The sequence below is a fragment of the Plectrocnemia conspersa genome, unplaced genomic scaffold (assembly GCF_051122295.1).
Source record: "Plectrocnemia conspersa isolate PC_06_02 unplaced genomic scaffold, ASM5112229v1 ptg000011l, whole genome shotgun sequence".
NCBI classification, from domain to species: Eukaryota; Metazoa; Arthropoda; class Insecta; order Trichoptera; family Polycentropodidae; genus Plectrocnemia; species Plectrocnemia conspersa.
This window is the reverse complement of record NW_028277175.1, coordinates 4,627,851-4,643,061: the sequence shown is the minus strand read 5'-3', so window position 1 is coordinate 4,643,061 and position 15,211 is coordinate 4,627,851. Positions and strand designations below refer to the sequence as shown.

Here is a 15,211-nt window from a genome sequence, read left to right as displayed (position 1 = left end):
GGTGACAGATGTCAAAGTGTAGGCGAGGCCGGCTGTCAACTGTCAATTAATGACTTACCATACACAAATTGAATGTTCGACATTAGCCCGCTCGAGCTTTGCCATTGCTGCGTTACTATTTGCATAACGGCTGCGAAAGTGTTAAGTGACAAAGTGACTGGTGCAGGCTATTTCAATGATTTCAATGACAATGAGTGCATTAATGCGTTTTTAATGCCGTATTTGCACTGCTCTGATTTCAGCCGGCTCTTCGTGACCGTTGTTTCATTAGCTATTATTGCTTTTCGTTTCTTGTGCCCCCATTTACATATTTAGCGTATATGATTGAATTTCACGTGCGATTATTTTCTCGTATTACCCGCTACCCGGCCCCGTATTACGTTACTTGGTTTTCCGGCCGCAGGAAGTGCGCCATTATCGTTGTTGTATCTAAACGAAGCGATACTCGGAACTCCCAACGTCCGGATGGAGTGGAAGACCAGCGGTCGATAAGACCGGAATCGTGGTCAGACCAAAAGTTGGGCCAAAAGTAACTTCTCAATTTTAAATAAAGCTTTTATAAATTTTCCTAGATTTTTATATCTCTCCTCACTTACAAAATATAGACTAATTATTCTCGAATTCAATATGGATCTTAAAGTGTGATCTAGAATATTGGAATTTTATATAAATGTGATTTTTATATAATTATAGATACGATTGATTATCACAAATTGTGTTTTCTTAGATTTTCCATACCCCTTGGATGAATATTGTAATAAATAATTTAAATAATATCGAGCTAATTCATGCATTTTGACATTCATTAATTGTAAGCTGTGATAATAGTTTGTAACTAATAAAATATTTTAATCTGATGTTTAAAAATTTTCTGAAAATCGACAGTACCTAATAGGCACCTAAACCTTTGAGCCTAATAATATAGTTATTCAGATTAATTTTAGGCTATAAATCACTAGAATTTATTGAAACAAAATATTTTTTTTAAATATGGCATGAATAGATGGCCCCTCACATATTAACAAATTTCGAAATGGCGCGCAAAAATATCAGCCGCGGTGAAAGGGTTAAAGCATCAAAACGCATTGGAAAAATCGGGCAAATTATGATGAGCATGTTTTTTATTTTTAAATAATATTTATGGTCTAGTTTTTAATTGTTTAGTCATTTTTAAATAATATATTTTGAACGCAAAAAATATTTTTAGTTAAAAATTTAAAGCATTTTTTTTATAAAATCATTGCAATAAGAACCCATGATTTAAATATTATGGCAATATTTACTTTATAGTTCCTTTTCCCTAAAATATTAAAAGTTTAAATGAGTTTAGATTGTTGCAGTAAGTATATGTTTTAAAAATGTCAATAAATAAATATATTTTTAATATTTGATAAATTCGCTTAAAATTTTGATTGGTGAAGCTACAAACATTTTTGGATACGGACTATTTAAAAAAAAAAAACAGATAGAAAATATGTAAATTAAATTTACATATAAAGAGCCATATATATTAGATGAAAAAATAAGGCAAAAAACAATAAGCAATATAAAAGTTTTAAATAATAAAGTCTATATAGTAATTAGGAAACATTAATACATTTTGTCGTGATAGATCAAAAAAAAGTTTATTAAAAATTTAATTTTAAATATAAAAATAAAAGCTGGTCTAGTTAATGTGATAAACAAAAATAAATAATAATTAAAATACTACTTATGTATTGAAAAACTTTTCAAAAAGCTACTGCATATAAAAAAATTGATAACTACATTTACAAAACATTTTATTAATAAGCATAATAATAAAAACCATGTATGATGAGACAATTTTGTAAAACCTTGAAACATTTTTAGAAAAATGTATATTTTTAGATATCGATTATCAAAAATACCAACAGAAAAAATTTGTAAATTAAATTTCCATGTACATAAAAAATAAATCACTCACTAAAAGCAACATGAAAAATTTTAAATATTAATATCTAAAATAGATTTATCTAGCAACTAGGAAATTTTATTGTGATGGATCGACACCCGTTTATTAAGTAAAACAACAGAATAAACGTTGTATTGACAATTTAATTTAGTTGTAATACAAATGCAATAAATTATGCTTTAACCATAAAACTCTGATCAAATTAATAAAATGTGATAAACAAAGATTAATAATAATTTAATTAGGTATTGAAATTTTTTTCAAAAAGTTACTGCATATGAAAAAATTGATAACTAAATATAGAAAATATTTTATAAATACGAATAAAATAGAAATAGATAACCTAGTAAAACATATAATTTTTGATATCGACTATTAAATAAAAAAACGAAGAGAAAATTTGTAAATTAAATTTACATATAAATTGCCATATACATAAAAAAAATAAGGCACCACACCTTAAGCATTATTGAAAGTTTTAAATAATAAAATCTAAAATAGATTTATGTAACGACTAAAACACATTAATACATTTTGCTGTGATGGTTCAACATCCATTTAACCCATACTAAGTAAAACAATTTAATTTAGTTGTAATACAAATATTAGTTAAGATAAAGAAATGTGATAAAAAAAGCTAAAAATATTTTAAATACTACTTATGTATTTAAAAACTTTTCAAAAAGTTACTGTTTACGAAATAGTTTATGCATTTAAAAAATATAGATGTATACATAATATAAACCTTGCACGTATCTTGAAGCTATATACATTTTTGGTAAAATGTATATTTTTGGACTATTTAAAAAAAGCAACAAAAATGAAATATGTATATTTAATTTACAATTAAAAATGAAACACCACACTTAAACAATATAAAAAGTTTTAAATAATAATATTTAAAATAGATTTGACTAAAGATTATGAAACTTGAATAAATTTTGTTGTGATGGATCAACACCCGTTTACTAGGTAAAACTACAGAAAAAACTGTTTTTAATACAATATTTATGTCACAAAATTCTGGTTAAGTTAAAAAAATGTGATACAAAAAAATAATGATAATTTAAATAATATTTATGAATTAAAAAACTTTTACTGTTAAAATTAAAATATTTTACTAGTTCTATTACTTTAACTTAATAAATAAATTATTTAAATATAAATATTTTTAGCACTAGATAAATTATAAAAAAATTAGCCTAACATAAGTCAAACATATTTTAAGAAGAAAAAAATATTAAAGATTGGAATCTATTAAAAAGATTTAAAAGTTAAAATAAATTAAATTTTGTTGTATGTAAACCTATATATTAAAAAACTAGAGTAATAATTTTGAGTGAAGAGTGAGTTATGATATCTTCTCTTTCACAGACATTCTATTTTCGTTTTACCACAACTTTTATTTGATAATCTCACCTGCAGCACGCGAAAATTCGGCGTGAAAATTACAACGTTTTGCAGACAAATTGAAAATTTAATTCACGCGGCTCGGCCTCGAAAGGGTTGAAGAGGTTGGCTCTATAGACTCTATACCTAAGGGCCGCTCTGAATGCATCACGGAATCCGTTTAGAAGCGTTTAAACCGCATAATTTGCAACCGGAAGATGCATATTTTAGCGGCACGAAACGCTCGCATGCCCTGCGCCACTTACCGGGGAAAATCGCCAAGGATTTTCCTCGCGGGGAAAAAGAATGCAAAAAAATTAAGCCGGCCATTTCCCGACCGCTTCATTCACACTCGTTTTGTCGGCTTTTGCATAAAAATTCGCCCTTAAAAAAAAAATTTAAGAGCAATATAAGGAAATCCGAATATATATTGTATTCCTTACAATCATTAAATTTTGATCTAATGTGCTATATTATAATTGCACTTGTCTCATAAGAAGACTTTCTTAAAATTGATTTTTTCCGATCGCATTCATTTTTATTGCGTGTCATAGCTTCGTTCAATTTCACGATAACAATAATTAGCATCGTGCGTAGCTCATTATCTAATAACAACATTTTCGTGCGATCATTATCCGGACAAATCCGCCTATGGCGTCTAGTTAGCTCAAACACAAACCACACACTTGTGTACGTACCAATTTGAATAAATATCCATAATTTTCTGGTTGTGTGGACGGATTAGTGAATTAGACCCCCTTATCTGCAATTAGAATCGTAATAACGCTTAAATAACGGCGCCCCCGTTTCGTTATTGGGCGTTTTTTTCGCAGTTGTGAGAAGCAGCGACAGAAGCTCACCCTTTATGTCTGCGCCACAATAGAAGAAGCAGAAGCAGGGTGATGAATCGATTCACCAATTTGTTAATGCATTAACGCTCGACTGGACAACGCTGAGCACAATTGGGACAAATTCACTATAATTTGATAAATGCCCGCTCTCTCCGCTTTTAAATTCTACATTACAAGGGGTTGAAGTGCTTGTTTATTTTATTGACAAATTATACCACCGCAAAGAGAGAGCGGGGCGATTAAAAATCGTTTGCCACCCCTGCGGTACGAACGAGGTCCAATTAATCATTTCGTATTATATTAAAAACGTATATTTAAATGTAAATGTAAAATATAGACATAGAATAACGTATTTTTGAGTAGAGATAAATGATATAACTCATGATGCTCATCTAGACATAACAATAAAAACGCATCATCTCTGCGTGGCTTTAGATCAATGAAACGATCATAATTATCCCAAATAACGTAAAAAATTACATCTTTAGAGTAATAAAAGCTTAAAAAACATGTTAATTAAATTGTACAAAATTTCATATTCATTTCAGAGAAATAATACTCTAAGAGTATTATTTTTGATATAATATTATTTTTCATCTAAAAATGAAGCTCGCATTTAATTATAGAATCAGGTTTGTAAAGATGTACAATCACAAATGTCACAAAAGTGAATGAGGAAGCAATAAAATGATCTGCCATTTCAGCGGATAGAAGCCAAGATATTTTTACAGAAATTAATCAAAGATCTTCAAATTGCCTATCGATTAACATACAACATAAAACGAAAGCAGTTTTCATAATTAATAATTATGAAATATAATACAAAGAGACGGTAACATTTGCCTATTTTTTCAACACTAGCATTCTTAAAGCATACTTTATTTAACGTTTTTAAAGCTAGTTGATAAAATTATATTAAGTATCTGACGGCTTCTCACTGTCATTAAGTACCGCAGCTATCGAATGTACGGGTACTGGTATTAGTATTTCATTGTTGCAATTATTTATTTAATATTTTTTTGTACATTTATATAAATCATACTATATTTTTTTTATAATTAAGCACTATATAGTTAGGTCACGTAAAAATTAAAATTTAGTACTAAAATTATTTAATTATTTATTGCCAACTGTCGGTTGCTCACTGTCATTAAATACCGCAGCTAGCAATTGTACAAATACTGAACGCTCAACTTTTTATTCTTTGAATTGAATTTTTTGCATTTAATTGCTGTGATTATGAATTTATCTGACAGATATTGCGACATAATGTAATTTCTAAGTGAGATTCAAGTGAATTTATATATTTATTTATTGATATTCACTGATCGCTTATGTTATATTTAAATATATTTTAAATGAATTAAGTACTTTAAAATCAAATAGCGTAAAAATGTGAATTAAGTAATAAAATTAATTGAACTAGCTGTATATCGCTCACTGACGTCAGGTACCGCAGCTATCACGTGTACGAGTACTGGATGCTCAATTTTTATGCTTTAAATTATCTTTTTTTTTAAACTAATAAATTAATGAAATTTACATTTAAATAAAATATCATGTAAATTGTGTGTGAAATAAAAAAAATCTATATATTTTTATTGCTATTCACTATAAATCAAGCTATATATATTATTTATTGTTATCTTAAATATATTAGAGTTTATTCAATCTATACATTTAAATAAATAACATTTCTTATTTATAATCAATAAAATAAAAGTTTGATTGAAAATTAAAAAAAATGTAACTGTTTTCACAATGTGCAATTTATTTCAGATAACTCATTTTCTCAGTTCATATATTAACTTAAAAACAGCAAAAAATCTATACAGTAATTATTTCAATTATTAAAACATTATAATACTTATTAAAAACGTTCATTATATTGTTTCACAATTTATAATGATATCATGATAATTTTGTGAAAGTGCTTCCGAGGAAAAAATCTGATAACATAAAAATTTTATGGCATTAAAAAAACTATTTAATTATAAATTCTATTTTTTAAATATATGTATAAATAGTTCCATTTTGATTGCTGTTTATATTTCTGATATTGAGCAAAAATAATGAGCAAAATAATAAAAAATGCCGTACTTAAACCACATATTCGCAAATATTTTTAAAATAACAATTTGTAAGCTATTTTTATTTCAAAGATTTTTTCTAAAAATGGGCCTACAATTTGCACATTAATTATCAGAGGGGCAAAGTAAAAGCGACTGCTTTTCTCTGGCTTATAAGAATCGTCTCGGTCAATTCAGCGTAGCTTTGTTTCATGGCTGAACTCGCATTATTCCAAGTTGGAAGCGAAGTGGTAGCTCTATAATCAAGTTTTAGATGAAAAATCTCGACTGAAGCTATTAAGCACTGCCGTGTTCTGATTTATTTACCATTGAAAAATGGCATAAAGTGTAAAGTCCCTTTTAGTTCTCGATCCTTTAACCAATGCAGATGATTCGGGTCGAATCCATGCATTTTATTTTTGCCTAATACATCTTTAATACTACTTAACATGTATATTTGCAATGAAATTCGGCACTATTAATATATACAGTTAATGGACATCCATGCGGATATAAATATCTGTTTATTTTTTTCGTTCAAATAATATTTTTCATGATGATTATTTCTGTTTTGTTTACTTTTATCTAAAGCTTAATTATTTTATAGGTGAAAAAATCATACGTCAAATTTATTATTTAATAAATTGTAAACTAAGATAATATTTCATATCTACACACATCTACAGTATCATGTTTCAGTGTTAGTAAAGTCATAGAAAGGGTTAATTTAATTGCATGTAAAGAAGAAGAAGAAGACGCGCCGCTTGTACGCTTAGCATATTTTGGCCATAACTTTCCATTTCGCGTGCATGCAAACGCGCATTTTTATGTGGGTTAGTTATGCGGAATTCACCCTTCGTCGGTTAAATATATTTATTATTGTTATTGCAGTGATTTATTTTATGTAATTGAGAACGATAATGGAGCGAATGATATATAAAAAAGTACTCATCCGCAGGGGAGCGTACTGTAAGTGCTTTTTATTGAGGGGGTTAAAAAGCTAAAATTCAAAAGGGTTGTAAGACGCAATTTTATTGACAGTATTTATTGATCTATGACCATGTCTTCGATTTATATGGCCCAAGTATAAAAAATAACCGCAAATATGTATTTTTTTATATTTAACCTTATTTTTTTAAGATATAAAATTTTACAGTATTGTCGCAAAACCAGCCGCTTACATTTGTCCCCCTTTTGTGTTCATTCACCACGCTCTCTGTACATGTCGTGTACTATACAAGGGTTGTGCGAGTTTAATTATGATCATCTCTACGCTCGAATTATGCACGCTCCTTATATTCCAGCGCACGATTATTGCCACTCGACAATTTATTGCGGCCAAAGTACGAATTGGTAATTTATTGTCTGTGAAAAAAACACACTCAACCCTTGTCTGTCTGTCGGTTAGGGGTGTGGCGATGAGCTTCGTGAAAAACACACATAAAGTACCTGCGCATGTGTGTGAGCTCATCTCGAACGAATTGCCTGCAAATACGTTGGCTATTAGTGAGCGTTGCCAGAGCGAAAGTAATTCGAATTAAAAATAAAGCCAATTATTATATTGCATAATATGAGATATGAAGATGAAATGATGTCATTGGATTGCAGAAGTGCAGCATTTATGTAATAACATAAATATGGATGGTAAATCTGCTTTTAAAAGTATGTGAACATTGTTGTAATTGAAACAAATATTTTTTACGATACTACATTCGAGTATACTTGTCCACAAATACATAATAATTTTTTACTAAAACTTTTTTATATCATTATTTAATAGTAATAATAATTTAAATATAATAAATTGCAAATATTTCGTAAAGAAAGCAAAAAAAGGGATTCCATCAACTGAAAACAAGAAATCTAACACTTTAAAATAAAAGTAACCACACTGTACAACAATATTTTTGCCACAAGAATATTTATTTTATGTATATAAATTAACTATGATTTTAGATCTTTTATAATAAGTCTTATTATTGTTTTTTTACTGTTTTAAAAATGTACTTTAAAATATTTTTATCCGAATGTTAATAATATTTTAAAATATTTTTTTCCAAGTAAAATGTTGTTTTTCTTATAAAAATTTCTACTAAAAATCCTCAGTATTTTTTATTACAATATTATTTTGCTAGCATATGTTGTTCATGCACTTTATTTTTAACTATGATGTATAGTATTGGTTTAACTTATTTTAAGTTATGATTTAAAAATCATTTTCAAATTATGATTTTAGTAAAAAATTGATTTTTGATATAAATATTGCTACTAAAAATGCTTAGAATTTTTTATTGCAGATTTTTTTACTAGTATATGTTATTAATATACATTGCCTAATCTATTATAAACCATGGTTCATTGTATATATTTTTTAAGTAATGTTCTAAGCTTTATACTAAAATTATGGTTTTTTTTACGGTTAGAAAATGATCTTTCGTATAAAATTTGCTACTAAAAATTCTTCGTAGTTTTTATTGCATTATTTTTTGCTAGCATATGTTGTTAATTTACTATGACTAATATAATTTAGACTACGATTTGTAGTATTATTTTAAGCTATATCTTGAGCTTCATATTAAAATTATGCTTTTTTAACTCTTTGAACGCTTAAATCGACTGAAGTCGTCCAATTGATTTTTTTATCTATATACGCAAATATCAGTAAAAAAAATTATTTTTGAGAAAAAACTTTTTTTTGTAAATAAACATAAAATATAATTTTAAATAAATAAAAATTAAGAATTTGGAACATTTAAACACAGACAGTATCATGGTAAATGTTGCATTTAAAAAAAATATTTATATATTAATATTTATTTTTGATTAACGCGTCCAAAGGGTTAAGGTGAAATTTATTGTACAACAATTGCTACTAAAAATCCTCAGTATTTTTTTGCCGACATATGTTTTATTATATTTAACATAAGTTTAACTTACTTATGGCTGTGTTTTGAACTCCATATTTAAACTATGTATTTTTATGAATGAGTTTATGTGAAAAAAGTATTTTTTTCGCATAAAAATCGCACTAAAAATTAGTACTTTTTTGCTAGCATATGTTGTTAATACATTACGCTTATTATATTATAAACTAAGATTTTAACTATAATTTAAACTTACTTTTATCTGAGTTTTGAATTCAATACTAAAATTTAACGGTAAAAATGTTATTTTGTTGTATAAAAATTGCTACTAATGCTATTTTTTAATTCAATGATATTTTGCTAGCATATGTCTTTAATAAATTATGCTTATTATATTATAAACTAAGATTTATAGCACAAGTTTAAGTTAAGTATAGCTTTAAAAATCAAATTTTAATTTAAATAAAAATAAAAATCTATTAATAAAAGTTATACTATAATAATAATATTAAAAAATCTATATAGAAAAACAATAATAACAATTAATAATCAGCATTTACTGTTATACTGTATATACACTATCTTATCTTTGTGGCAATATATGCAGAAATGTTATTTTACATATATTGTTTTTAAATATCTATTTATTAAATTTAAATATAAACTTTGAAAATATGATATTCGATATTAAAAATAGCGACTTTTACAATAATCCGCATTTCAGTGATTCTCAATCTTTTATTTTTCTTGTTGCAGAACGAAATGGAAACGACAGACGGCCGTCGGATTAGAGCTTTTAGCTGAAGCTGGAAACTACGCCGCCTTCCAGAGACTATACGGCGGCGCCCCCTACGGCTGTTGGGGCTACGGGGGCGCGCAGGGGCTGGGCGGGGGCGGAGGACACACCGGGGGGCCCGGAGCCGCCCCCAGTGCTGCCGATATTTATTATAGACAAGCGGCGGCGGCCGCAGCGGCGGTCACCTTGCAAAAACCGTTGCCTTACAGGTAATTTATTTCTACTGAAAAATTAAAATAAAAAAATATCAATAAAACCGTAATGATTTTTTTTAAATATGACCAAATTAATTAAATATTTAATTAGTAAAATAAATCAGTAATTTTTTAGAGTGGTTAGATGCAATTATATTTTTTGCCTATCTTTCTATTATATAGTCTTATATTATTATCTAATTTAAAACAAATGAATACATTAAATATTAACTCTTTCCCCTGTGATGTACACTTAGTGTACATCAAAGATTTTTTTGTAATATCTATAATAATATCTGATTAAACATTAAATACCAATTTTTTTTTTGTAATAATAAAAACAAAATATTTTTCTAATTGCGTATCAATAAAATAAATAGAAACTTAATACGGGTCGAGACCATTTTAGGGCCAAATATTATTAGAAAAAATCTAAAATACCTTTAAGATAAGTTAGGGATTGATGAATGTGCGTACAAAGGCTAACATATGGTCATAGTATGTAAAAAATAAAAAAGGGACTCAGAATGTCATGATCTTAGAAAGAAAGATATCATGATTTTATTATGATTTTATATTATACTAATATAATATTTTTCTTTATAGATTATACCCGCCATCGATGGGCGCATTAGGTGGTATGCCTCCCTTAGGACTAGGCCTAGCCGGACCCTCCGCACCTTTAGGAGCTTTAAGTTCTCTAGGGCTGTACACTTCGCCAGTCCAAGGGAACAGAAGTCCCAGTCCTGACCTGGACCCCGGATCGCCCCCTCCGCCTCCACCCCCTCGACCACAGACGGCCTCAGACGTCGAAGACGAGCCCATACAAGTCTGAGTCTCGAGTGTTACCAGTGATAACAGATACTAAGCGAATTATTTAATTTAATAATTAACAAAAGTGATAGTGACTTTTAATTATATAAAACAATATGAATGTGAAATAAAAAAAGTATATAGACTAATGATGTAAATTCTTGTTGTATAAAATTTGTAATATGCTGATATTATTATAATTATTATTGCAGAACTACGTACGATTGACCAAAGCGTATTGTGGTATATCCCAAAATGTATCTCAAAAGTTCATTATGATATTTTTTGTATTAAATAAAAATGATTTGGCTTTAAAACGATATACTACACATGAACTTATTTTTTGTTGATTTTGTTGTATACATTAATAGTATCGTGTTGAGATTTTTACTTTTGTGTCGCCTGTATATTTGATATTAAATATACGTGTACATTATTTATGATAATTGAATACATAAAGCGATCGACTAAATGATATACAGGCTTATACAAATTTAACAAAGTGTAATTAGTTACGACGGATATTATGTAAATAAATGGCGTAGTGATATGTAATAAATAAACTTAATTATTGTAAGAAATGCGATGAAATTAAAGAAAAGAAAAAATAATGTACTTAAAATGCACGTCTTTTATTTTTTTTATCCTTATGTTATATAATCGTCATAAATTTTTTTCAATACAAAAAATAAAATTTTTTATTAAAAAAAAAATCTCCATCATTATTTTTTATTGCTATCTATTATATAACTTCTGATGGATTTACGAGTCAGACATAAAACTTATGTTTCAATTGGATTTTAAACAAATTAATTTAAATAAGCACTAAAAATAAAATCTAGGCTTACTACAAAAAATGCAAAGTCATCTTTTCTGATATTTAAAGACGCTTTTAATTATAATTTATTTTGCAATGTACGAAAAATGAGTCAATAAACATAAAATTATTCAAGAAATAACTGATTTTTAAAGTTTTTTGAAAAACAATATTTTTATTGCTATCAATTATATAACCATGTATTGAAGTTGTCTAGTGAATAGTGTTATGGTGATATTCAGACTACAAAAACAGTTTAATACTAAACAAATTTTAATAAATAAGCCTAAAAAATAAAATTATTCAAATTTTATTTTCTATTAAATATATAAAATTACTATTATAATACAATATTATACTAAAAATGCGTTTTAAATAGCTATTTACTACAAAAGACGCATAAGTGCGTCATCGGCACTTAACGCAAAGTTGATCTTATAATGTTGCATACGTGCCATAGAACAAAAATGATTAAGCGGTTAAGTAATACTTTTGAAAGCATGGGTTGTACCAAATAAATAATGATGAAAACAGGAGAAAATGTCATAAGCTATTTTTATAAAATATAGTATTTTTATTTAAGAAATTTAAACTTTAATAATAATTAAAAGAAACTCAGATACTAAACACCAAAGAGTATTGAAAATAAAAATACAATTAATAACATACCCATATGTTTTTTAAACATTACTATAACCATTACTAATATGTAAATTTTCCAAATGTATAAATATATTTCAAACCCACGTTTATGTTGGTTAATATAATCTTGTTTAAAGTTAATCAATTTTAATGTAACAATTTGGGTTTTTTAATATAAGTTATAAAATCTAAAGATTCAATAATAAATTTATTTATAGTTAAACATTTATAATAAATCAATTTTTAATTCAAGAAAATCTTCTATGAAGGATTGAAAGTTTATGGTTCAATAATGTTGTGTCTTAAAATTATGTTTTTATGTATACATATATACAGAAGAAAACAAGATATGATATTCTACTAACGTCATAATAGAATTTTCCTCAATAAGCTTAGAATATGCTTTTCTTCAATTCCAAAATAGATATACTCTTTGAATCAAACCTCCGAGAGTCAACACATCTTATAAAAAAGTACACAAGACACGTAATACATAAACTTGAACGCAATTTTCATCGAAATTACCATAATACGGTACCTACTACATACATACATCTTTCCACTCAATACTCTCGCTCCGCAGCCTCCCCGAGGATCTAGAAAAATAAGATGCAATCAGATTAAGCAATATTCCCGGCGCGGGGTGGGAGGGTTAGGCCACGCCCTTTCCGAAGGGTGTCTGGCCCTCACCCTTGTCTTGCGTACGTGAGAGGGTTGCTTATTAGAACGGGGATGGAATCTCGTTCTGGGCTGGGACGTGTTCCACGGGGGCAAAGGAACAAACAATGGCTTCCACGCACCGAAATCTGTTTGTTTAACCCTTAAGAGGCCAAGGGCGGACGCGTAATAGTATCCGTTATAGCTTGAATGTGTGACGTGAGTATGTAATGACAGTAATGCTTTTGCAAATAAGATAAAAAATATATAATTCATTCTCCGTGTAAAATATGTGATGATGTACAAATTTAATCGTTTCCAATAATAGCATTGAGTCAATCTATAAAATGTCGTGGCGGAGTGCCGTTATATGAATTTACAGCCGGTTTGAACGAATAGCGTTGAAATCATGAGGTAAGATTATAACTAAATTTTGATTTTAACGATTTAATAACACTGTCATTACCACACAAAAATAAAATTTCGCAAGATCAAACTAACACAAGTCTGTATTTATGTAAGTTAGATATAAATTAATTTAACCGTTAAACTGTTATTTTAGTATTATTTAAAATTAATCAGGTAATTGTATTAAATAATTATTTTAACTTCTTACTTATTATATTTCAATATTTCATAATTCGATACAGACTTAAGTTTTGCAAGAATTTATAATAAGCTCTTGACTAATGTATTTAATGATAAAGTAAAAATCACATATTTCGGTTTTGTAAAAGTTGAACTCTTAAAAAAAATATGTTTCAATCTATTGTGTGCATTTATATTTGCAGACAATATAAATATATATGCTTTGATGCTTTTTTTTAAATTTATATTGCGTCTGGAAGATCGAAATTAGTAATTATAATTCCGATTGATTTTCGCCGATTAGATTATTTTAGATTTCTTCAATATCACGGATGAATAATCTAAATAAAATCGATCTAGATCGAGCTTAGTAACATCTATTATTTTTGCGCTATAATAAAAGTTTATAATTAATACTATATATGTCGCTGATTAGTAATATATATGTTGTTGATTGTATTTACTTCGTTAAAACACATTGTTGCAATTGAGGAATTACAATAAATAAATAAATCAGAATCAGAGTAAAATCACATTTACCACTAAAACCGCGACTAAAATATTGGAATTACACGTTTTACTGTATCAAATTTTCTAAAGACGTTACCATGTTTATTTTGCAACGAAAACTTTAAAATAAATAAATAAATATACTATGCTATTGATAATATAAATATTATTGCTAAGTCAATTAATGAAAATTTGTAATACAAAAAATAAATGATAATAAATCTTAAAAATAAATTTAATTAAATATGTTATTATTATTATATTAATTAAATATATGTATAGTACTATACAAAATTCTGCCTTATTACTATATATGTGCAACCATTTTATTTTTAACTAATATAAGTTTGAAAGATTTTAAAAGTTTAAGAACATAAAAATGAGAGCAGCTGAACAGTTTACTGTAAAAGCTGATTTAATTTAATTATAATATATTTAATTTAATTATAATATATTGAAAAACATGAAGGACAAATTAAGGTTTACTTATGTTAGCGATATTTAATTTGAGTATATACATTTTTATTATGTAATATGTACATATTTTTATAATTTACTAATAATATGAAGAAAGATTTTCGTACGAAAAAAATAAAAAAACATGTAATTTTAATTAGCCAAGAATAAATAATGTAATATTGAGTTTTGTTATAGTATTGTATACATATACGGTGGTAGAATTTTTACTGTTTTGAGGTACCCTAAATAGTTATATTTTTACATATATAACTGAAGAAATATAAAACATTAATTCATTTTATTATAAATGATTTCTAAATAATACTAATAAATTAAAGAGTACGAAATAAATTAACATTACAAATAATATTTTTTATTATTTTTATAAAAAATATTGAAAGCCTCTATATTGATATGAAAAATCCATAAATAATACATAAAAAAGATGTAAAATAATTTAACAAAATTTAAATATAGAAAAGTGTTAAAATACATTTTTAAAACATAAACACAAATGCCTGCACTACACTCTCTGGAAGTTGTCCGAACCGAAGTTACAACTAAAGTCGGCCGAGACCTACGACTTCGAGTAAGCTACCACACTGTTGCAAATTTTATATACCGTCCGT

General features: G+C 27.1%; 1 protein-coding gene across 1 annotated transcript in view; it reads left to right on the top strand.

Annotated features, from left to right (window-relative positions):
- LOC148229192 (uncharacterized) overlaps positions 1–11,531 on the top strand; it is a 67,330-nt gene extending 55,799 nt beyond the window's left edge. The window contains exons 3-4 of the mRNA XM_088198554.1: positions 9,863–10,111; positions 10,703–11,531. Coding sequence (XP_088054680.1) covers positions 9,863–10,111; positions 10,703–10,931 — 478 coding nt within the window. The 3' untranslated portion in view covers positions 10,932–11,531. The remainder of the gene's footprint in view (positions 1–9,862; positions 10,112–10,702) is intronic.
- The last annotated feature ends 3,680 nt before the right edge of the window (positions 11,532–15,211 follow it).